Source organism: Galleria mellonella, unplaced genomic scaffold (genome assembly GCF_026898425.1).
Source record: "Galleria mellonella isolate WM207_F2 unplaced genomic scaffold, CSIRO_AGI_GalMel_v1 utg64, whole genome shotgun sequence".
NCBI lineage: Eukaryota > Metazoa > Arthropoda > Insecta > Lepidoptera > Pyralidae > Galleria > Galleria mellonella.
In genome coordinates, this window is record NW_026442133.1 from 1,748,567 (window position 1) to 1,774,092 (window position 25,526).

The following is a 25,526-nucleotide window of genomic DNA, read 5'->3' on the forward strand; positions in this document are numbered from 1 at the left end:
GGACAGTGACATAAATAATAGTTATGCTGAACAGTAAAGACAATATTTGTAAATATTTCGACAAACGATATTCATGTTACATAAAGGGTTATAAAAAAAAAGCAGAAATTAGATTGCTTTATTTAATTTCAACTGTAATACCAATTTCGTAAGGTTTATTATTATTTGAATTTTAAGTAACTGATTGCCTTATTCTGACAATTGCATACAATCTTCAACTAATTTCTGCATTCCTTCACAAGGAGCTTCATCGTCCCATTCTTCGCAACCCTGTAAACACAATTATGAATTTAGATACATCACAGATCTTTTTGTGTTTAAATTGCTAAAAACCTGGGGCGATTCTACCATAAATAATTTAACATTTTGTTTCACAAAAAGTAGAAATCAACCTGAACAAATTAATATAAAATCAACACGTAAATAATCTCTTTATATGAATAGACATAAGGTAACATAGTAGCTATATCAATATTACTACTTCTATATCCTTTATGTATATATATAAACAAACTAAACCAAATATACGAAGATGCGGCCAAAAGCCCGCATAAAAAAAAATATAATAATAAATTAATGTAATAAATCAATAATTAACGGCAATATATAAATATATACTTTTAAAGTACATTCGGGTTGCGCCCCTTCTCTATATTGAATTCGATTAGAAAATAAATCTTGTTTTATAATTTGCTAGATATCAGATAAAGTGATAAAACTCGCCAGTAATTGGACTATAAAAAGTGATTCCAATTAGTAAGTAATTAGCTTTCAGAGCTAGAATTTAACTATAATCCAACCATAGAAACGGTAATCGCGATAATATTTTGCGAGATATTCAGAAAGAAAATCATTCTCGATTCACTTTGTAAAACTAGAATGTTTTAAATTTTACTTGTGATGGAAATCGTTTTAAACAGATATGTTCCTTTTCAAAAGCATATACGAAAATGTGTGTAGCTACTCATATTATATTATCAAATAAGAGCTAATTATAGCTACAGTTCATATCTTATTACATATATATATATCCTGCCTGTCTCCCATTTGGGTAGGCAGAAACAATAGAACGACAAATGCTCCGATTCAAACAGACCTCTTTCGCGTCCCCACTTTCCTCAATCTAATAATACACCTATTGGTTGGCATACGTCCATCTAGGGCGGCCCCTATCGACAACTTCATACATTGGTGGTCAATAAATCTCTTTCGTAATTCTTCTTTCATTCATTTCATTGAAAAGGATTAGCTATACATCAGTTTTATAGTATACACTATAATACCCAAGACTTACTCGAACATGATAGTGTAGTCATAGTATATTTATATCTCAGCCGTAGAAAAACGATAGATGCATCAAAGCAAAATACATTTCATACAGGCTAAAATCGAAATCCTCGTCATCCTTTAAAGGAAGTGTTTCGCCAGCAAAATAATATTTTTGACAACAAACATAAGCTTAAAATAATAAAAATTGTGCTTGCCATACAACATAGAACGTCAACTGTTGAGTTAGTATGGAAGGCTCAAAATATTATATCATATTCAGACTTTTGATTCACTTTTATATCCTAATATGTTTTATCTTGGTAACTAGGCTCTATCATGGTAACATGGCAGAGCTAGGGGTACCAAGCATCCCAGAAGGGTTAAAGATCGTACTCGGTGCCTTGGGGAAGTCTATATCCAGCAGTGGACTGTAGTAGACCGTAGTAGTCATGATGACGATATTCTGTAATATAAGTAGATTCATAGTTTTAATACTAACGAAGTTCCTATTATACTTACTTTCAAATGCTGTGTATCCATACACATCTTTAATTTCATCACATCACACATATCCTCAGGTCCAAATTTAGTCAAATCGGTTCCCACACAATTATCTAAAATCAATTCCTTTAGCTCATTGTTTTCTTCAAAATCATTTTCAATAACCATAGCTAAAGCGTCCTTATCTATTTCTCCATCGGCCGAAGCGAATCCCTTCTTATTTGCAATACATAGTTCTCGTTCACACTGAAAATTGCAAAAAAAATATTTTATAAATTTATTTTGCATTTATAAATTTATTAATACGGACTACCAATCCCATTATTTGCTATATACCCTGTAAGGTCGATCTCGTGGTTGCCCTGGTGATTGCCATCACGATGAGCTAACTGACCTGTCTTTTCATTCTCATCTATCATCCCTCAATGGTGCACCGCCAGCGTATACCAATAGCGCAGGCGGGGTTACATTATCATTTATTAAAAAAAAACCTGTATGTATTTTATTATGAAACAAATATCAAGTCCGTACATTTTTTATTTATATTTATAGTTAGGTATCCGATAATACAATAAATAAATAAATAATACATTATAAACTATCCAAAGCAGACATCAATTACTTTGCAAAACTATTGTTTTTTTACGACTTCACGACCTTCCGCGACCTCTTTGTAGAGGCTTGGGAAGTCCCAGAGGATCGTGACTTACACATTGAAAAATACTACTATAAACAAACGGAAAACAAATTAATATTTTATACCACAAAACAAACCAACTTATGTTCTGGCAAAATTAATATGGTACTTACAAATGCAAACTTTATCATTTATTAAAAGAATAATGAAAATTTGTTCAGTTGGGAAAATATCGAATACTATTATGCTTAATATATTATTTGCGAAAGTTTGTAACAATTTATGTATGGATGGATGTTACCCTTTCACGCAGTAACTACTGAACGGATTTGAATGAAATTTGGTACACACATAAGTTATTATCGTAACTTAGCATAGGTATATGACACTTTACGTACTGATTCATTCGGACGGAGTAGCAGGATATTACTATTAACATAAAAATATGATCGAATTCTTTTCGTTTTGAAACATTGGTTTTCATTGGAAAACCACACTTACCGGGTCCAATTTCTTAGATGAATGGAAACATTCTTTCAAATTCAAATCATCAGTATGTGTTCGTCGATGGAAACCGTGTAGTTTCCCATGATGGCGGATCCCCTTTTTACAACAAAACTTCACAGCCTAGAAAACGTAATTAGATAGTTGTCACAATTATATCACACTTACAAGAAGTTTAACATGTAATTCAACATTATCATCATCAGATCAGCCTTTAACTGTCTACTGATAAACATAAGCCTCCCCATTTGGGAGTTTTGCCACAGTTTGGTAACCGCAGTTAAGCTTTAGAGATGTTTTAAGAGGGACGCTGCTGCTCATCCGTCGCCCTCAATTAGTTGCCTCTTACGACATCCATAGGAAAGGAAGGGGAGGCCTATTCTATACCGGGACCACATGGCGAAAAACACATAATTGGGTGTACAAATGACCTGATTGCCTGAAGTAACTTTTGTTGAGAAAATTCGACTAATTTCTAGATCATCCAGAATGGAAATACACCTAAATTAATTTGTTTATTTATATTTTTACAATTAAAATATAATATATGTTAAAAACACTTTAAACGTTCATTGCGTATTGTTAGATTCACTGGATACTTGTCTATTTGTATTCATTTTTTTTTTATTATTCGCTTATACTGTGCATTTACATTTCGTATACTCGTGATATGATATGAAATATAAGTACACAATATAAAAAGGTCTTAATCATCGTTCACTGCTGAACATAGGCCTCCTCCATAAGGTTCTATGGTTTTGGTTCCCCATATGGTTCTGGCAGTAGTTGTTACGCTTAGCAGGCAAGTTAGCAACCGTAGTTAGGCTTTGGTGCCGTTTTAAGAGAGACGCTGCTGCCCATCCCTTGACCATTAAGTTCCCTTAGTCGCCGCTTACGACACTCATAAAAAAGGTAGGGATGATCCATTCTATGCCGGGGCCACACAGCCAATAGTACAACGTATAATATGAAACATTATTTACTTACTGTATATAATATTACAAAAAGTATATAAATAATAATACTTACAGGATGCGTAATAATTCTGGAACATTTTTTCTGTTCTTCACTGTCATCACCCTAGATGTAGGAAATAAAATAAATCAATAATTATATTATTTTTTTTATGTTTTTTTTTATACAACTTAGAATGACAAATAAGCTGACGGCCCACCTTATGGGAAGTGCTAACCGTCGCTTATAGACATGAGCAGTACTATGGATATAACAGAGTATACTGTTTCGCCCATGATACCCCCCCCCCCCATGCGTTGCCATTCCTGAGGACTCAGATGTTATTCCTCTGTACCCTGTAAATTCACTGCCATATCTCACCCTTCAAACCAAATTGATTAAACTATAAAATATATTTTCAAAAATAAGATGTATTTATTATAATTAGTATGTGAATTTCATCTTCTATATTTTATCTTTATATATTCACGCCAGTTCTATTAGAAGTAAGCGAACTCTTTTTTATCTTCTAATATATAACATTAATATATTTATTTACCAGTATTAACACAGCAGCGAATGTCACAAGTAGAAATACACGATACATGGTGCTCAAAGATCTATGTAATGTCGATTTACCAACCATGTCATTTTATATAGTATGCAAAACTCATCATACTGTTTACTCATCGAGATTAAATAGCAGAAAATTGGGCTTATTCACACCACTAGAAGAGCATATTATTAAAAAATAGCCAAGGACCTAACCGACAGTCTTGAATAGGGTTTCATAACATTTGTTTTATTTTCAATCGATTTAAAAAAGATAAGGAATTTCGCAATTTAGTTGTATTTTTTTATGCTTTTTACGTAACAACGATTCATACAAGTTTTAACAATTTAGAAAAATCCACTTTTATCTAAGAGTATACATTTTAAATTATATTATTACTACAGAAGTTTTATTTTTAAACAAAAATAACTTGTTTCCTCCATCATTAAAGTCGGTTTTTTTAGAACACAATCTTAAATTATATTTATTCATATCAGACAGCCTGTTATTATGTATCTATTAATTCTTTTTAATAAACATATCACAGCTACTTATAGTAGATAATATGAAATAATATATAAAAAATATTAGAGTATATACTGAATTAATATACATATTACATTAATTATTGTTTTATTACCACAAATTTACATAATACAGCTAATTTATAAATAAAAACAAAATGCACAAATATAATATTATCAGATTTCTTGTCATATTAAATGTTTTTAAAAATTTATATTCAGAACATATATTAAGTATATGACAATATTATATATACTAAAAGTTATCTACAGACTCCTTTAGGTGATTCATCTTTAGATGATTATGTTTTTAAATATCATGTTGTTAAGGTCAAAAACGTCATTAGCGTATGTATTTTAAGTATTAAAATATGGCATTACATATAATAATCATGAAATCACAGGAAACATCATAATTGGTTAACAGCTCTTTGTCGTGTAGAATACTAAAGGTAATTTCCCTGATTTTATGTATTAATTGAAGTTTCATAATAACTAAATCTCTGAAATTACTGATTCAATTTCCATTACTTAAATTATGCCATTTTTAAGCACCTTCCGAATGAAAGTGTTTCTCAACTGGTTTGTATTTTCTTCTATCATTATGTGATTACATCTCTAATTTTGAACATTTTTAATATAATTTACATACTTTATTAGTAACGTAAATTTATACGAAAAAAAAAACGAATGTACAAAGGCAAGCTTAAATTTTCTTCAAGCAAACCTTATGTGGAAAGACATTCATGTCAGCGGGTAGTAAAGTGTACAATATGTACATTTTACGAACAAAATCACTAAAAATAATAATAAAAATAAAATTGTTATCATTAAAATAACATCACACATATTATTCTTTTTGTATAATAATAGAAAAGCTGAAATTTGCTTTTTATGTCCTCAAAACTAATTTACTTTTACCTAACTAAGAGAGAATTAGTTGAGATGTTAGCTTACCTTGTATGGCATAACGGCATTTTTATAAGGAACATTTTGGAACGAAATCTAACCGAAACACAGCCATGCAAACACAATTGCTTCATGGTAGAGACACGAATGGGACAGAGGTGCCCAAGCAAACTACTTTTGTACAAAATCTCTCTCAAGTGCCAATAATCACGATTATTAATATACTTTTTTTTAGTTGCCCCGATAAACGGAAACTCTTAAATTGCAAAAAAAATTAAGTATACTTCAGTGGAGTTTGAACGTCGGTTTCAATATAATTTTAACTGTTACCTGACAGGTTCTCAGGGCTAGAATTAATTACAGTCTAATTGATTTATTACCATGAATTAAGCTAATTCAAGTTCATAATTCCTAGGGAAGTTAGTATCGAAAATGTTAAAGTAACCTAGTACTTAATAATAGATAGAATAAGGCTGGTTTTCATTTAAAACTTTGTTGTTTTCGAGAAACTTTCTTCTTTTAAATGTTGGTATAACCAACAATAAGTGCTTAGTTCATGTTTGTGCACATTTTAATTATAATGTAGTAACTACCGATTTACCTGTCGTGTAATTAGTTCGAAAAAGCTCGACTAGTTTCGGGATCAATTCATGATCCTTAGTCATGAGTGAATTTGTTTTTTTTTAATTTTGATTTTTTATTTTTATTTTTTACTTCTAAAACTTATTAACGTACAGTAGTAAGTGTTACAACCAACCATGAGGTGAGCACGAGCCTAAGTACATTCACTAACTATGAGCCAATTTTAATGATTCCCATCTGAATGAAAGTGGTTTTCCCCATATAAGATCAATATGGAAAAACAAACATTTTTTTTAATAATATTCCATTTTCTTAAAACAATAATCTTAATTATGAGCAATATTTTTTAATATACTTATCAATTAACTATCGTTTTATTATAAAATTTTTAAAATCATATTCTAATTATTGTAGTATTAAAAACATTTCAACACAGACAAGGAACCCGTACCTTCTAACACCTTAATTGAGACCAATGCTCTGATCAGTTGAGCTACCATTATTAGACGCTCGAAATTGACAACCGCTACACTTGATTACACAATATAAATTCATTGAGTATGTCTAAAAATCTAATTTGAATAACACAAGTAGGTACCCACATATTGGTAGTTGTCAACAAAGATAAAAGTTGATTTGGTGAAGGTATAAATTTGAAATTCATGAGATCAGAGATCGATATATGTTATTTGTGTATGTTATATATTTTTACTGTGTGTATTGTATATCTATATCAATATTATAAAGAGGAAATATTTGATTGCTTGTTTGTTTGTTATGGATAAAGTTAAAAAATTTGAACAATTTTCACAGTTTTAACAGAACAATGTGTAAAAAATTACATTATTAGCAAGTATGGATATATGTATATTATTAAAAAAAAAATGAGATCCCTATAAAACTTACAATAATGCAAACCAAAGTATAAAAAAATTTGCTCTTGTGCGAAGCCGAAGTAAATAACATATTTTACTGCGTTAAGTCAAACTTTCAAATAACAATTAAAAATATTAATAAAAATTTATTATAAAATTTTAAATAAGGAGAAGGTTCTCATTTCGCCTATATTTTTTGTATGTATTTTATGCAATATGTTCAGAAATTAATAATCCCGTGTTTAGTCCCATATCATCATCATCATCATCATATTAGCCTTTAACTGTCCACTGCTGAACACAAGTCCCCCCTTGAGGGGCCATAAGTTTATTTGTAGTAGTAGTTTGCCAGTAGTTGCCACGTTTGACAGGCGAATTGGCAAGCGCAGTTAGACTTTAAAGATGTTTTAAGAGGAATGCTGCTGCCTATAACTTGCACTCCCTTAGTCGCGTTTTAAGACAGCCACGAGAAAAGATGGAATAGCCTATTCTATGCCGGGACCATACGGCCAGTCCCTTATACGATTTGATAATTATTTTAAAAATTAATAGAATTATCCCATATTAGTTTATATAAATTTTGAGACTAAATAGTCTAGTAATAATAATAGTAATTTAAATAAATCATCGTTTTTCTTTCCTCAGGAAATTTCCTTTTTGAATTGAAGTCTAATTATCTTTTTTATGGAGCAAAACTTATTTCAAAACTCTTTTACTACATACTACCTTTAATAGTCATTATATAAATTCCTGAAATGTAATTAAAAGGACAAACAGAAAAACAAATTTAAACAAGCGTAAATAACGAGGGTCGCAAAGATGTTTAGGTATAACAGATGCTTTGTTCCAATGAACATTGGTATATACCGACATAGGACAAGATAGTGGGACACAATAAATTACTTAAACAAAATACCAGAGAGAGACTTTGTACAAAAGTCGTTTGCTTGAGCACCTCTGTCCTATTCGTGTTTCAACCGTGAAGCAGTTGTGTTTGCATGGCTGTGTTTCGGTTTGAAGGGTGGGAAATGGCTGTGAATTCACTGGGTACAAAGGAATAACACCTGAGTCTTCAGGAATGGCAACGCCTGGGAGGTTTCATGGGTAAAACAGTATATTCTATTATGTCCATGGTATTACACATGGGCCGTCAGCTTGTTTGCCATTTTAAGTGACATGAAAAACAGTTTATATAAAATATAATTCTAGATAAATGTTGATATCCCATTATGGTTTTTTTTATACCACAAAGGTAACAACTAAGCATACAGTCCTTCTGATGGTAAACGGTTACTGTAGCCTATAGACGCTTGTAATACCAGGAAAATCACGTGTGCATTACTGACCTTAACAAACCTTATTACACCCCTTTTGAAGAGCCCTGTGCTGTAGTCTCTAGGGAAAAGCTCGGCAGGAACATCATTTTACAATCTGAGCGTTAACGAGAGAAAACTCCTCTGAAATCGCACTTTGTGTCATCATTTTGATTCCAGGGTATGAGGATGAATTCCCTAGCGATAACGAGCTGTGCGATGGTAAAAGGTGGTTGTAAGCATTATGGGCGACAGAAAATCCAGGTATGGAAATTAGAAATATGTGTGTATTAACAGAAGAAACTTAAAAGATGAAAGGGCCTTGAAGGAAAGCCAAAAGAAAACAATATATTTGCATGTAAATTTCGAATTTGGTAAATAATAATATAAAAACTATAAATAATATATGTGACCTGTACTGTAAGGCATCATACCGGAAAGTTCTTTAAAACACATTTCGTTATACAAGCGATACAAAGGGAAGCAAAGTCTCATCTTAGACTAAGGAGCTCGTATCGTGTATCGTGTAGTATAGAATCGTGCGTTGCAATTCCTGAGGGCTAAGATATTTCTCCTTTCCTTGTAATATCACCAGTATTTTCCCACCATTCACAGTGAAAGACAAAGAAAGACATGCAAACATAGCTGCTTAGCGACAGAAGCACGAGTGCAGACGACTTTTGTACAAATTGTTCCTTAACAATATGTCCCACCTGTTCGTCCCATTAAAAAACCTCATTTGTCAGGTCATAGCCTAACAATAATAGAGTCACTCGTTTTAATACTCGTACATCACAGTCAATTATCTGCTTCCTTTATTTATTCGCTCGAAAAACTAATTATTGCGAAAAAGGCCTAGTGATACGCCGTCCCTTTACTAAGGGAAATATAAACGAAACCATTTTCATTAATGATTTTTTTGCCCTTAGCATGTTTATTTAGCATTAATTACCCAGCTATTACCATAAATATTTTTTATTTTCCTTTTTGCTCAAATACAGAAACGTAATACTGATTTAACTCTGCCTACTGCGTTGGTTTTAATTTGAAGTAATGAAATAGATTTATGTAACAAATTCAAATAGTGTTTTCAAATTTGAAATAAAAAGTATTTAATACTTGCTCTATAGTAGTCAATATTTTGTTCGAAACTGTTATTCATTTTTTATTTAAATATTAATTTCTTAAATACTATATAATTATCCGTACCTATTCTGTTAGTCCTCTCAGGTAGAACAATTATAGGCAACAATTTGTAATTTAATAATCTACAAATAAGACACCCTGATTATTATTTTTCTAATTAAAGTTTTTTACTATTACTGGATTAAGAAATCTAAGATGAAGTACTTAAAAGAAAAAAACTGCCTGACTAGTCCATTTATGTGACCGATACAGATACCAAACCGATAACTTTTTAGACTCCATTGTGAGAGAAGTCACTGATTATAACTCACTTTCAGTCACTCTTAAGGGTGAGAGTAAGTTATAGAGTTATAGAAAAAGAGTAGGTAAAAATTAATTACACTCCCTTTACCCTTAGATATGGACAGTATCGTAGATCATAGAATACCCTATGATACCCTTGCTACCTCTCACGTATTCTATGCAGGCTATGCCGAGGAAAATGGGTAGTCTAAAATATTTGGCAAATTCATTATCATAAATGAGTTCAAGATGTGGGATCATTCCCGTTTTAGTGCCTACCCTTATCTGTGAGTCCACAAAACAGAATAAGTTATTACGATAAGTCATAAACACAAATGGTCGATAAAACAGAAGGTAAGCAATTAAATAGACATGAAAACTTCCCCAACTATAATCCACGGAAACTGTCATCAAATAAACTTTGATAAGAGGATAGAAAATTTAAAAAATATGTTAAATATATAATTAATTCTTAAATTTATTTCAGTATATTCATAATAATGTTTCTCAGTATGATGATGAAATAAGAAAATAATATTGTCTTTTTCTTTACAGGAAATCGTATCGTAAAAAACAACTCAGAGAATACAGCACTAACAGAAAAAAAACACTAATAGATACCTAAGACGACTGACTAGTATGGTAGTAGTAGTAAAACAGTATACTCTGTTATGTCCATGGTACTGCTCATGTCTATAGGCGACGGTTACCTCTTTCTATCAGGTGGGCCGTCAGCTTGATTGCTATTCTAAGTTGTATAAAAAAAATTAAAAAAAAAGATAATAATCTTTTTTTTTTAGATAGATAATAATTTAATAATAGAAAGATAATTCTTAACATTTCTTTTTTTTATTAATAAATAAAAAAAAGAAATGTTAAGAATTATCTTTCATTAACTCTCAGGATAAAGGGTCTCAAATAGTCCCGAAATTAGTTAAGCATTTTCAACAACAATAAGATTATATTCCACAAAAACAATATAAATTTTAACAATAACAACATTATAAAATGTTGGTGGAACGATAAAGAAAAAAGATGCATGCATTGTTTCTATAATGATCAAAGAAACCCAATATATAGACATTGGAGCGGTACCGATATTACCCATGCCTAAAGTACATCAGAAGTACCAATGAAATTTATTGCAATTTTAGGTAAAAAATCATTGGAGATCATCCACATTATTTCACACTCAACCACTGTAATAATAATAATGTAATACTAAAGAACTGGTTTACTACGCAACTATGAGTAGTTTATAAACTAAAAAACATAATGCTATAAAACAGTGACCCTTATTTTATAGTGTATTCATAATATACGTTACCCTAAAGTTGTTACGCATAATAAACTGTTAAGATTATGAGGGTTTATTTCGTGGGTTTAACAGTAACATAAAAATAGTTATATTACTATGTACATTTTAAAGTTATTTGAAAAAATTAAAAAAAATTAAAAATTCATAATAATTACTAAAATATTTGGATCATTGATAATTCAATATTTTATTTTAGAAAAAAAATTAATTTTATAATAATATTAGTATAGTACTTAATAGTAATGTTCATTTAGTAACATTGATTAAAATCACTTGGTGATGATTACTTAAAATAACCTTCTTTAGCGGTTAAAATATCACACCAAGCAATGTTGTTTAATTTCGGTTACCCAATTTATGATAATGTAAAAGGAATATCTTTACTTTAAGTAAGACTTAATATAAGCTTGAAAAAAATCTATGCGGAAATTATTTATAAGCTATTTTCTTAAAAAAATAATATGCAAACAAAAACATTACGTGTGACGGAAAAAAAATCATGCAATAAAAATTTACTATTTCTATTGACCATAACTGGAAGCTTTGAAAATCTTTACTTTTGCAGTATAATTTTCCACACATACGTACTGCAACCAAACCTCGTGCAAAGCCAGTACATCCATGAGTATTTCATTAGCATAAGGCGAGTAAGTCTCTGGGTTTCCGACTGCACATTTTATTTGCATAACCACCCGGAAAGCTTCCTATGCGCAGTGACTCCTAAAACTGTATGCATTTAGATTAAAACTTTAAACAATTTTCGAACGTATCTCAAATTAAATACAATTATAAACATTATTAAATCGACTAATATCATATATTTTCTTATTTTTAAATCCTACCTACTTCACTAAATATTAACTCTTATTTTTTTTATTATTAGAGAGACGAACAAACAGACGGTCCACCTGATGGAAAGCGGCTACCGTCATCCATAAACATCTGCAACACGAAAGAAGTTGCTTATGCGTTACCGACCGTTATGCGTTATTTGCTACATTGGTAACGGAGGCATGACAGCGCTACATCAATCTACTCCTGACTACGGTGAGTTAAATTTTATACGGTGTAACCTGGTCGAAACGTCGAAATAACCCAGGTAAATTATCTTATTTTACCTAAATGATTTCCGTCTCTTATAAACCATATTTCAAGAAGTCATTCAGTATATCAAATTAACATAACTGGGTTCCACAAAAAACCGACTTTAATTAAGGCAAAATCAGTTATTTATTTTCAAAAACTAAAATACTGAAACTATTTTGATAAAATTTCTATGGAATCAATTTGTAAATGTATTCTTTCAGTAAAAAAAAAAAAATCCTAGAAGTTTACAACTGACGGTGTTATAAGATAAGGAACATAAAAAAATCCAACCGAATTAAGACTCACCTTCTTTTTTAAAGTCGGTTCACCTTCATCTAAGAGTGCATTGCTTCTACTATGTATTTTTATTATAACAAGGAATCTAAAGTGGAGATTTGTTATTTTAAAATATTTCTATATTTATCTTCAATAATTGTTAGAAGTTAAAGATAATGGAATAAAAACAAAAAAAAAATAATACAAATAATACAATTTCATAGCCGTATATTTCACCTATCACTTAGGTTTTAATGAATACAAATGTATAAGAAAACAAATGAAAACATAAAGCATCTTTAGGTATGTATTATGATATCGAATATTAATAAAAAGAGAAAATTGAACAATCCGATACAATATCAAACAATAGAAATGAACTAACTTCGTACTGTTTTTTTTTTTCAAATTTGTTACTTTTCATTACAATATACTGACAAAAAATATAGTATAGTTATGAACTAAATAAAAATATGCAGTACAACAACTTCATTACAGTTTGATAAAAAAACTTTGTAAATATTCATAACCCTACAAGAATGCGTATAATTTTCGTGTACCTACAGGAAGTGTTTTACAACTCATTGGAATATCGCCGATCTAGTCTATTTGAACCTTCAAGGATTTCTTGGAAGTACTTGGCCGGATAACAAAGCAACCAAATTTGCTCGGGAATATTCACCTGTCGTTCCCAATATCCGTTCTGACACTTAGATAATACGGTAATATTAACCAACTTCGAAAACGAGAAGTTTTAAAATCTGTCTTAGAAGATTGGTGCCTTTTTTACGATTACAAGGAATGAATTTTGTACCTATTATATGATATACATAATACCATTCGAGTCATCATCATCGTATCATCTGTTAACTCTGGTTCTACTGCTGGGGGTCTTACCAGTATATACCACGCTTGGCAGGCGGATTGGCAGCCGCAGTTGGGCTTTTGGTGAAGTTTTAAGAGGGATTCTATTCATATCTCGACCATTAAGTTCCCTTAATCATCTCTTCACCCACGAAAATAGAAGAGGTAACCCATTCTATACCGGGACCGCACGACGTAACATTTAAATACATACTGGTACATGTATATTTACCTAAACTCCCGGCATAGAATAGGCCACCCCTTCCTTTCCCGTGGATGTCGTAAGAAGCGACTAAGAAACGGCGATAGATGGACAGCAGCGTCTCTCTTAAAACATCTCCAAAACCTAACTGCGATTGCGAATCCGCCTGCCAAGTGTCGCAACTACTGGCAAAACCCACCTAGAAGGAGGCCTATGTCCAGCAGTGGACAGTTAAAGCCTGATATGATGATGATATGTATATAATACCTACCAACCTACATAATATATACAGACACGTGTACTGTGCATACCAATAGGCGCAAACAATAACAAAGTAATTTTATACCGGATATAAACAAATTATTAAAGTGAAAATTGTATAATATTTAACCATCTAACGAGCAAGTAACGGCAAAATTATTTACCCTTCAACAAAATTTCCTTGTATACCAACAAAAGCCTATTATTTGCTAAGAAATTAATAGAACCTAATTATAAAGTATGTATCATACAGTATATGTTGGTGCAGCGTGGGGCGTAGGCAGCAAAGAGGTACTTTCTTTGGAAAGAAATAAAAAAAAATGATATTTGTTAACTCTTTACTGAAATAATAATACATAAAAATATACAACTAGAAAATTTAATTAAAATAAAACAGTATGTATTTATTTATGTATGTATTTATTGTATGTATATATTTATTTATTTAATACATTATGTGTATGTTTATATGAATTTATCAAGTATTGCTTTATTTTACCTCTATTCAAATATGCACTGCCTACTTATTTTTCGGTTTACCCCATAGTTGACTGGTAAAGAACACCGTCCGGTGTAAGACCGCCAAATGTACATAGAATTTTACTGTGCATTAAAGTTTAAATAAATAAATAAAATAACAATAAAGATCAAAATGTAAAACAATTATCGGAAATGACAAACACTCATTCTTGTAGAGCATATATATAAATATCGTTACAAAATAAACAAAAGTTAAAAAATAATATTTAGAAACCTAATTATTATATTTGTGATACCTATCCTTCCCCATATCATGTATTTACAAGACAAAACATTTAGGAGACAAGATTACCAGCTGACATGTGTACCAAGCCCTTCGTATATTTGTATAGTCACTTCATTACCACAAATATAACTTCATCTCTTATACAATACAATAGAATATAATAATTCTTATTCAAATAGACTTATTTATAAGGTCTTTTAAATCGTCATTTATTTATGATTCTACTGTTAGGTTTGAAATGTTGTTGTCTGCTGAGAACTAAACAGTTACTCTTTTCAAATTTCAGATACCAAAGGGAGACTTACAAAAGTCATTTGCTTGGGCACCTCTGTCCCATTCGTGTTTCTACCGTGAAGCAGTTGTGTTTACATGGCTGTATTTCGGTTTGAAGGGTGGGATATGGCAGTGAATTTACAGGGCATAGAGAAATAACACCGGAGTCCTCAGGAATAGCAACGCATGGGAGTATCATGGGCGAAACAGTACAGTCTGTTATGTCCATGGTACCGCTCATGTCTATAGATGACGGTTACCACTTTCCATCAGGTACGCTTTCAGCTCGTTTGCTACATGCTAAGTAGTATAAAAAAAACTCTCACTTTTCAATATTGTTATACAAATTTATCCCCTGTTTTGAATACTTCTGATCGAAATTGGTATTTATCCTTCTATTTTGATGTCGCACTTTATAGTTTGACCTTGATATGCGCGAACTATTATAATGTAGTTATACCCTTCACGCTCTAAAACATTAACAGCAGATTTTAGGACACTATTTATATCAACATTTTTAACAAATTATATATAACGCCATCTAGTGTTTTAAGTTGCAAACTTTATTTAAAATTATACTTTAAATAAATTGATACTTAATGAAGTAAACTGTCCAAATACAAATAAAAAAGAATCAATGATTTTTTAATAAAAAAAAATCAAATATACAGCAAAAATAAATATAAAATTTTAAAAAAGTTTTTATAATACGACCATATTTTTTTATTTTCTGCTTTTATCTAAAATTATAATAAAAAGCGTATTCATTTTTATACACTTTTAAATATTGGAATATACTGTAGTCTCATAATCTTACTGTAAGGTTCTTTTACTATCAAATAGTAGACAAAAGCGATGTAATGTGCAATCATCCTTGAAAGTTCTTTTAAATTTTCTTCACGATATTTGCTCTTTACACACTGGAATGCTTTGTGTTTGCCAAGAATTTTAGGTTATTTGATTTTGATATCCATTGAATTTCTATTTAATAATATTAAATAGATTTTTCATACTGATCGATACTATCCACCTATGAATTTTTTTTTTATTTTATTAAAAAGTAAACCGTATTACCTATGGGTTATGTACCTATTATCCAAGAATATTATAAAAATTTTACCTTCGTTATACTAATTAAGTCCTGCGGTTTTACTTACGTGAATAAGGATAAAAATATCTGTTTTAATCAATTGCATTGTTTATTTGTGTATCAAATTTAATTTCAATATATTCCAGAAAAAAATATCCTAATATTTTTATAAACTTCAGCATGTTATTAGGATTTGTAGTCATTTTATTAAAAGTAGATATAATTTAAACTCAGTACGAATAATACAAACTCACATAAGGTTAATTCTACATAATGTTTATACGCATATTAACAAGAGAAGGATTATCTTGAAAACAAATAGAAATATTAACCAATAATAAAAATAAAATGAGAGTCTAAAGTAATACTCCAAATAAAGGGGTCACTGGTCTCTCTGAATAGCAGTACAGAGATAATATTTTATCAAAATGGAAGTAAAATTCAAAGAGATAACAGCCCTGTTAAAAATGTGGCGTGAAGCATATTGTTCGCATTAGCATTTATTTAGAAAAGCTGACGTCGTTACTGGGTGAATACAAGTACTGGAACATTAATAAGGAAATGTTGAGCTAAAAAGTCCTCGACGCGTACAAAAAGCCATGAGTATTTTGTCATTACTTAGAAATAACATTAAATACTCTCTAAATGTCTATGTCAATATTGAATTGAAATGAGAAGGGTTTCATTCCGCGAACGCTCAGACTGTGGAATGAGCTCCCGACGGTTGTTTCTTCTAGAGTCTAGTAGGGGTTCTTCAAAAAGAGCGTATTAGGATTTCTTCGGAGTTGGCAACAAGCTAGTAGCAAGTAATACTCCTGGTGTAGCAGGCGTTCATAGACTACAGTGACCATTTAGAATCAGATGGGCTGTATGCTTGTCAGCTTTACGATATAAAAAAATATATTTCAAACTTATGCAGGGTAAAATCAAAAGTGATTTTCGTCCGTAAAATTAAAATATTATCGAATATATTAAGATGGAATTTCGTGAATCATAAATTCAATAACGACAAAAAGTTTGAGCTTCCCGTGCTAACTTAACAACTGGATGCCATGTTAGTGCAAGAGACTCAAAATTTTTTGTCGTTTATCGTGAGTGTCGTGAGTAAATCGTGAGTAAGTGGCCCATTCTATGCCATGTAGTCCCAGCATAGAATGGGCTACCCCTTCCTTGCCCATGGGTATCGTAAGAGGCGACTAAAGGAACTTAAAACAATGGTCGAAGAATGGCAACTACTGGTAAAACCCCAAAGTGGGAGGCCTATGTTCAACAGCTGACAGTTAATGATGATGATGATGAAATGATAAAAAAAAATTGAGTCCTTAAGGAATGGGGATAGGTTTTTGTTTCTTTGAGCAAATCATTCTGATTCACAGTTCGAACACTGCCTTAAAAGAATGGATGCCATTTCAGCTTCCTCTATATATGTGTAACCTGTTACCAAGTATGGATGATAATGGAATGGTAAAACACCCCCAAGGATGATAGGTGAGGATGGAGGCCTATGTTCAACAGTTGACAGTTAATGATAATGATGATGAAATGGTAAAAAAATTTGAGTCCTTAAGGAATGGGGAAATTGCCTAGTCGGCATAATAAAAGAAGACTTATTCTTTGAGCAAATCATTCTGATTTACAGTTCGAACACTGATATCCCTATGTTATGAGAAAGCAAACAACGAACATCTAAGGCCCAACTTACAACATCCAAACGCGAGCCAATATAGAAAAGTTCGTTTCCGAAAATGACCTGGCCGGAGATCAAACCCAGAACTATATTTACGCAGAACAACATATCCATCAATGCGCCACGGATTTACGTATGAATTCCAATGTTTGTCACAACAGCTGCACAGATTTTAATAAATGAACTATTTTTACATTCGCTTCAGAGGACATGTAAAGCCGTCATTCAGTGAACTATGTCAAAGGCCTTCGTGTACAATAAAAGCAACCCAAAAACTCTTAACACTAAAGAGTATGAATACGAATGTTAGTAAAAATAGTAGTGAAAAGCTTGTTTAATTGAACTGTCTGCTTTGGTTACTTTATCACGTCCGCTTGTTTGTATCTCATTTGTTATTATCATGATATCAGACAGAACACGAGGGTACATAATTATAGCACGTAATGGCGCCGTATTGCCCACGCGCTACCCGTTTTCTCCTGTGGGAATTTCCAAAAACCCTTAATGGATGCTTTAATATAAGAAACCTCTGTGCAACAATTCGAATTAGACTAATTAAGAAGATATTTATTATTTATTAAGACTTAATTAGAGACTCACAAATCGAGGCTTTTCCAAGACTTATAATACTCGTTAATTATTATCCTTTTTTACAATTCGGGAGATAAACTAATGAAATTAGCGTAAGGGAGCATCGTGTACAATATTTTTATATATTAATCTCAATTCATAATGTGATGAATAATGTCCAATCACTTATAAATATTTTTATCTATTGAAATCTTTTGTCTTCTTCTTTTGCACTAAATTGTTACTACGATAGAAAGCAACAAAACACTTCAATAGCTAAAATACGTTTGTAGATTTTAGTTTTTATATACTATATTGTTTTAAGTTGACAAGACTAGCTGTGATCGAAAATTTTGCTCATGTGATTTAAAATAAAAGCCGTCATAAATTCATATAAATGATAGGTTTATGTAATGAATGAATGTGTATACTTTATTTGTACAATATAGGGAATATGCAAGACCATTTTGCTTATTCCCTACATTCGTCGTTACATTAATAAATGTAACGATACAGTTGTATAAGTACAGTAAAGCGTTCTTATTGCTGAAAGCAATCTTTTCAAGACAACCTTAGCGTAATGGACTAATTGTTGTACAAGTAGGTATAATAATATTTATTCAAATATAATAGTTTTAATAAAATAAGTTTATAAATGTTGTTTACTTTTATATTATAGAAACTAATTTTATTACAGTTATACTTGCTCTAGTTAATAAATAAATACTCTCTTATTCATTAAAATGTAAAAACAAGTTATTTAAATAATAAACTTAATTAAATAAGTTTACGAGACGTTTGCTTTTTATGAGCAGGATTTAAGATGTTATCTTCATTTTAAATATGCCTAAATATACCTGAAAGCTTCAACGATACTGAGAATTCTATATACATAAAGTTTCATTAAATGCATTCATTCCGAAGTGTGTCCGATTTATGAATAATTTTCAATACTTTTTGTGTATTAAAATAATTTACCAGAAGGAGACTTTGTACAAAAGTAATTTGCTTGGGCACCTCTGTCCCACTCGTGTTTCTTCTGTGAAGCTGTTGTGTTTATATATATACAGCCATGCAATATTTCGGTTTAAATGTCTATAGGCGACGGTTACCACTTTCTGTCAGGTGAGTCGAGCTTGTTTGCTATTCTAAGTTACATAAAAGAAATATAGAACATTAAAAGGCAATAACGTACCATGTTCATGATTCAATGTTCATTTCAAAGGTACGTAAGTACCGCGTTTTAATTTGGTCGACAAAGTAATTGAAATAAATAAATAAGAGATTACGATTCTTATTAACATTTACATAATTGAAAATTTTGATTCAGTTGACAAAATAAACACTATCTTGGTATAAAATTAAGATTTGTAAATACTTTTTTCATTTAAGTTTTAAATTGCCTTTTTAGATTTTGTTTTCAGAATTAAAACTTGTGGTAGATTCAAATGTAACTTGTTTTATTATTAATGTTTTAATCCACAATCAGAGCTATTTTTCAAAAAAATCAATCAGAAAAATTTAAAATTGAAAATTATATTATTCAACTGTTTACGGAGATTGTCAGATAATTCCGTCGCTGTTGTATATCAGCATAACGCAATTAATGTTTACTTGGCAGTGTGTATGACATTTATTGCAAAACACATCACAATGTCACAGTCACAACTACTTGAGTTTACAGCAATATACTGAATCCTATTTCCGAATAACTAAAGATTCGAACATGACATGAACGTTAGCAATTACACATTGTGATGCCTCGTCGTTGGTATTTGATTTAATATGTATATCTATTTGTATAGTTCTGTCTGTATACTATAATATGAATGAATGAGTATACTTTATTTATTACATTATCATCATCATCATCATCATCTCAGCCATTATCCGTCCACTGCTGAATACAGGCCTCTCCCATGGACTGCCATTAAGAATGGTCCTGAGCTACCTATATGTCTATAGGCGACGATTACCACTTTCCATCAGGTGAACCGTCAGCTTGTTTGCCATTCTAAGTTGTATAAAAAAAATGCATTCACTGACTCCCTGCTATGTATTTGAAGTCGTCTCTCTATCTAATGGGGGTCGTTTTACGCTGTATTTGCCCGTACTTGGTCACCACTCAAGAACCTTTCTTCCCAATAGGTTGTCAGTTCTTCTTGCCACTTCTACCTACCTTGTCACTTCTAACTAACTAATGCTTCGGGCTATGTGCAATTACTTTAGTTCTTTTGCGGATATCCTTATTTCGAATATATTATACAATATAAGAAATAAGCAAAACAATAAATAAATGTAACGATATAATTGTATAAATACCGTAATACAATCTTATTGCTGGAAGCAGTCTTTATATAATATACATATATACATTTAATAAAATAAAATAAAATATAGATATGTTGCTTTAACATTTGTCGATATTTATAGTACAAGTTCTTTATTTTTTTATTGGATAATATAGTGTAATATGTCTAATTTATTTTCAGTGGCTTCTTCGTCGAATTCGAGATATTTCGATTAAAATGGATACAATAAAATATACTCTATCCAATCAAGTACCATTTGTATATAATATTTCTAAGCGATTGGCTGAGTTGTTAAAGCTCAAAGAAGCAACGAACAAAAACCATCTGACAAATATACATGTTTATACACGATACTAGTATTTACTTACAACTTCGTCCGCATGACCGGAATAAAAAGATGCCTACATCCTTTTCCGCCCTAAATATTACGTGTACACCAAATATGATGATTGGGAGAGACATTAGAGGACCAAATATAATATTAATAAATAAATTGTCATGAATGTAATGTAGCTTTATTCACATTATGTAACATGGCAAAATACAAAATGTAGACACGAATGACTAATAAACGCCCAAAATTATATTATTTACCGAAATTTTATATCTATAATTAAGAAGTATTATGTCATATCTCGTGGGAGAGTGGACCAAATATAATATTAATAAATAAATTTCATGAATGCATTGAATGACTAATAAACGCCCAAAATTATATTATTTCGAAATTTTATATCTATAATTAAGAAGTATTATGGGTGTCGTAAGAGGGGACTAAGGGAACTTAATTTAATGGTCGAAGGATAGACAGTAAAATCTCTCTTAAAACATCTCTAAATGTCTATCTGCGGTTGCCAACCCGCCTGACAAACGTGCAAATTACGAGCAAAACTCCTCTTAGGGGGAGGCTTATGTTAAGCAGTGGACAGTTAATGGCTAAAATGAATGAGAAATGTTACTATGCGGATCTGCAGTTATAATCCTATTCTACTGCCTACAATCTTACTCACAATAAATAAAAATTTACTCACCAGCTATATCTAATTGTTATATAGAAAACCCTAAATAACAATTGATCGCTAAACAATGTGTAAAGTGGCTATAAAATTAAACCGCTGTTGCAATTTAATAGCCGGAATTTACAATTCGTTTTGGTTCTGTGACATAATAGGGATCATAGCTCCCAATTGATGATGCAACTCAAGTGAAGCTTTTTTTCTTAGATTTCTGAGTGTGACTGATAGTAAACGATTACCATACTATAGTACTATCAGACAGACAGAAACTATCTACATAAGGATGGGGGAAAAGATTATTAACAATATCAGGTCGACCTCCACGCGGTTCACCTGGGTTCCCCCTGATCCCCATTATATCAGAGCTAAACTGTTCACTGTTGAACATAGGCCTCCCACTTGAGGAGTTTTGTCAGTAGTTGCCACGCTTAGCAGGCGGGTTGGCAACCGTAGTTGGGCTTTTTGGTGATCTTTTAAATAGAACGCTGAGACAGCATACATTTTTCCTGTTTAATTTTGCATAATGAAACTACTTAAACGTATTTCTACTCGAACGAAGCGTAATAAAGGAGCCTTGTCTAACTGGCACTAAATTTGTCCAGTGGAATGGATCGCTCATACAACCTACAAGGAAATTGGATTGGCCGATGTATTTATTGCGACGCGTCGCTCCCTCTGGCCTAACTCGGCCATTTCCCAGATAGATAGGTACTTGTAAATTGTCCAATATTTCTTTTATATGTAATCTCTTCGTAGCCAGAATTTATGTACTTTTTACATTTATTATTTCCAGCATATTTTAAGGGATTTTTATTGAAATTTAATTTTGCCTTGGTTATGTTGAAGTTATACTCATTCTAAAAGGAGGTCATCCTCAATTAGTCCAATCTTTTTTCACATTAACATACTATCAAATTATTAAAATTGCTGGTTATTTGATTAGAATTATTTTGTTGAATTCCGCTACAATTACTATGTGTGTAACTACCAACACTCAAAAATTGGGCACCACTATAACTACCAAAAGTCCCACAACCTTCGATATTAGCCCTCAATCTCTAACTGCCATTTTGTTCACACACAAAGATTTTTCCAATTCTTTTCAAACGATTTCAAAAAAAAAAGAAGAAAGTTTCCAATTTGGTAGTATTATTATGTTTGTTACCTGTATTAAAGTAAAAGTAATAAACCGATCCAGAAACTTCTGTTTTTTCCTAAAAGAATATACTTTTGAATTGGTTTTATAGAAACTATCGAAATTGGTTTAATAATTTAATTTTCAAATTAAAATAACTAATTTTGTTAAATTGAAGTCAGGTTTTTTTTTATTGTGGATCATAATCGTATTTGTAATCGATAGAATTTAATCTCTTATTGGTTTCATATTATTTTTTGACAATTATATTGTTATTACCCGTATTAATATTGAAAAGTGCTTTCTTAGCCAAGTCCTTTTTATCTTTAAAGCAAAAACTGCATATTGCAAAACAAAATTTGCTTGTAGAGACCCGATACTGTGAATATAGATTTAAATTTTATTACCGACGTGAATTTATTTTATATATATAAAAATATAATAACAATTTCCTTCAGACAATAGATGACGATAATATCAGAATATTTGGTTTATCGGGATAAATTAACCACGATGAATTTCAAGGGGGCCGCATGGAGTTTGATGTAACACGATGTAATAAGACCGCTAGTCCCTATTACTAACAATCTCTTCCCTTTATACGTTGTTTAACAATAAATTTTTTATGTCAATATTAATGTTGAAGTACAAGCAAACAGGAACAAACTACGGACGGGAAAATGGATTGGGGCTTAAATAGATTAGATGATACCGTTGCTTTTTATTCGCTACTCACTTTTATTGTAAAGATGAGACAGCAAAAAAAGGTATCGTTATATTACACTTAAATATTTAGAATTCTTTAAACACGCGTTACATTTTACACAAGAGTACACAAAATATACAACAATAACGGAGTAAGGGAGTTCCGTCTCTCTTTTTCTTCCTTTATTTCTTTGAGGTCAGAGGAGAATAAAAATTATTCCTTTTAAATATACAAATTACACATGTCCAAACTGTTTTGTGGTCCATCTTATTGCTAGCGTTATTTATATTATATTATAGTGGGTGTTGTGAGAGGGGAGTAAAGAAACTTAATGGTCGAATGATGCGCAGCAGCATCCTTCCTAAAACATCACCAGAGCCTAACTGTGTCTGCCAACCCACATGCTAAGCGTGCCAACTACTGGTAAACCTCCCTTATGGGGGAGGCATATGGTCAGGAGTGAACACTTAACGGTTGATATAATCATATATATATATATATATATAATAATGTGTGTTTTGTATATTTGTCACCTCATAACGACTTAACTAATTACTATGAAATTTAATGTATACCTACTATATGGGATGGAGAAGAAGACAGACTATTTTTTATCACATACTTATAGTAAACATATTCTGACCACGCAGACGAAGACGCGGGTAATGGCTAGTGTCAATATAAAAGAACAGTCAAATGTAAAGATAAAAAAATTAAATTATCAAAACCTTATGTACCGTGGTCGTTGAAATATGTTTGTATCAAACATCAAATGCGTTACGTTCAAATAAATAAATATCTTTGATCGTTGCCATAAACTCGTCCTATTAGGTGCACTCGCGTACGTTGGTACACTTTGTAATCAAAGAAACATATTTCTTTCAAAATTTTGAAATCATCCTCATTTTATTAGGTAGGCTCAGCATTAAAATACTTCTTTGAAATTTAGTCAAAATCTATCTTTGATATAATATTTATTTTAAAAATTGTCTACGAGTATTAAAGAAAAGATTCCATGTACACACATTAATATGAATTTCTTGAAACGGTAGTACATAGTACAATTATTTATATATTTTTATTAAATATAGTACCAATTATTATCAATTAAATATCTAAATTATCGATTAATGAATTTTAATCGAAATGTTGAAAATTAATTTAAAAAATTACATTTATGTTATTATAACTTATATATTGCACCTCATTCGTGGATCACGATTCGTGGATCACGCTTCGTGAATTATACTATAGGTAGACTAACAGACTACATTTGTCTTTTGACCATAAATATTTTACTGAAGTAGTTGTTATTTTGTGAAAGTCCATATCACTTTTTAATTTATTAGAATTTTTTGTTTAATTCCGCTACTATTAGTACATGTGCAACCAACACTCGAAGATTTACTACTATTATTATTACCCGAAATTCTACAACCTTCCATATTAGCATCAATCTCCGACCGCTATTCACTCCACGCATGTTTTACAACACGTGTTTTATTACAAAACAAAGCGTCTTTAGGCAAATTATAAGATCGCTGCTCGAAGCGTAATATTCGCTGTTTGAACGCCGAACGATTAATATTTTTTTTTTCAAAATAAAGGATTCTTTAAGATAAAAAAAAATCAAATTTCTTAATCGATTTATAAAGATAAACAAAATATACAAACAAATTAAGAACCTCTTTCGTTTCTGAATCCGACTGAAAACTGCTAATCACTTAATACAGATAAGTACTTAAATAATTACCACAGTGGTTATTCAGTTTGCAAGAATTAACGCAAGCTTAATAAACAAGAATGTTTACGGTTTTGCTATTTACGCTTCTATTTCTTGAAAGCGTGATAATATCTTAAATTCAATAGCAAAATAGCCCGTGTTCGCACAGTTTCAGGCTCCCTAATTATGTAA

General features: G+C 31.1%; 1 protein-coding gene across 1 annotated transcript; it reads right to left on the reverse strand.

Moving 5' to 3' along the window:
- Window positions 1–108: 108 nt before the first annotated feature.
- Window positions 109–4,538, reverse strand: LOC113509323 (uncharacterized). The gene is made up of 5 exons (XM_026892639.3): window positions 4,425–4,538; window positions 3,941–3,991; window positions 2,909–3,034; window positions 1,789–2,016; window positions 109–270 (listed from the first exon to the last, which is right to left on the reverse strand). Exons 1-5 carry the CDS (start codon window positions 4,509–4,511, stop codon window positions 190–192), a joined length of 573 nt encoding a protein of 190 aa, XP_026748440.3. The 5' UTR covers window positions 4,512–4,538; the 3' UTR covers window positions 109–189.
- Window positions 4,539–25,526: the final 20,988 nt, after the last annotated feature.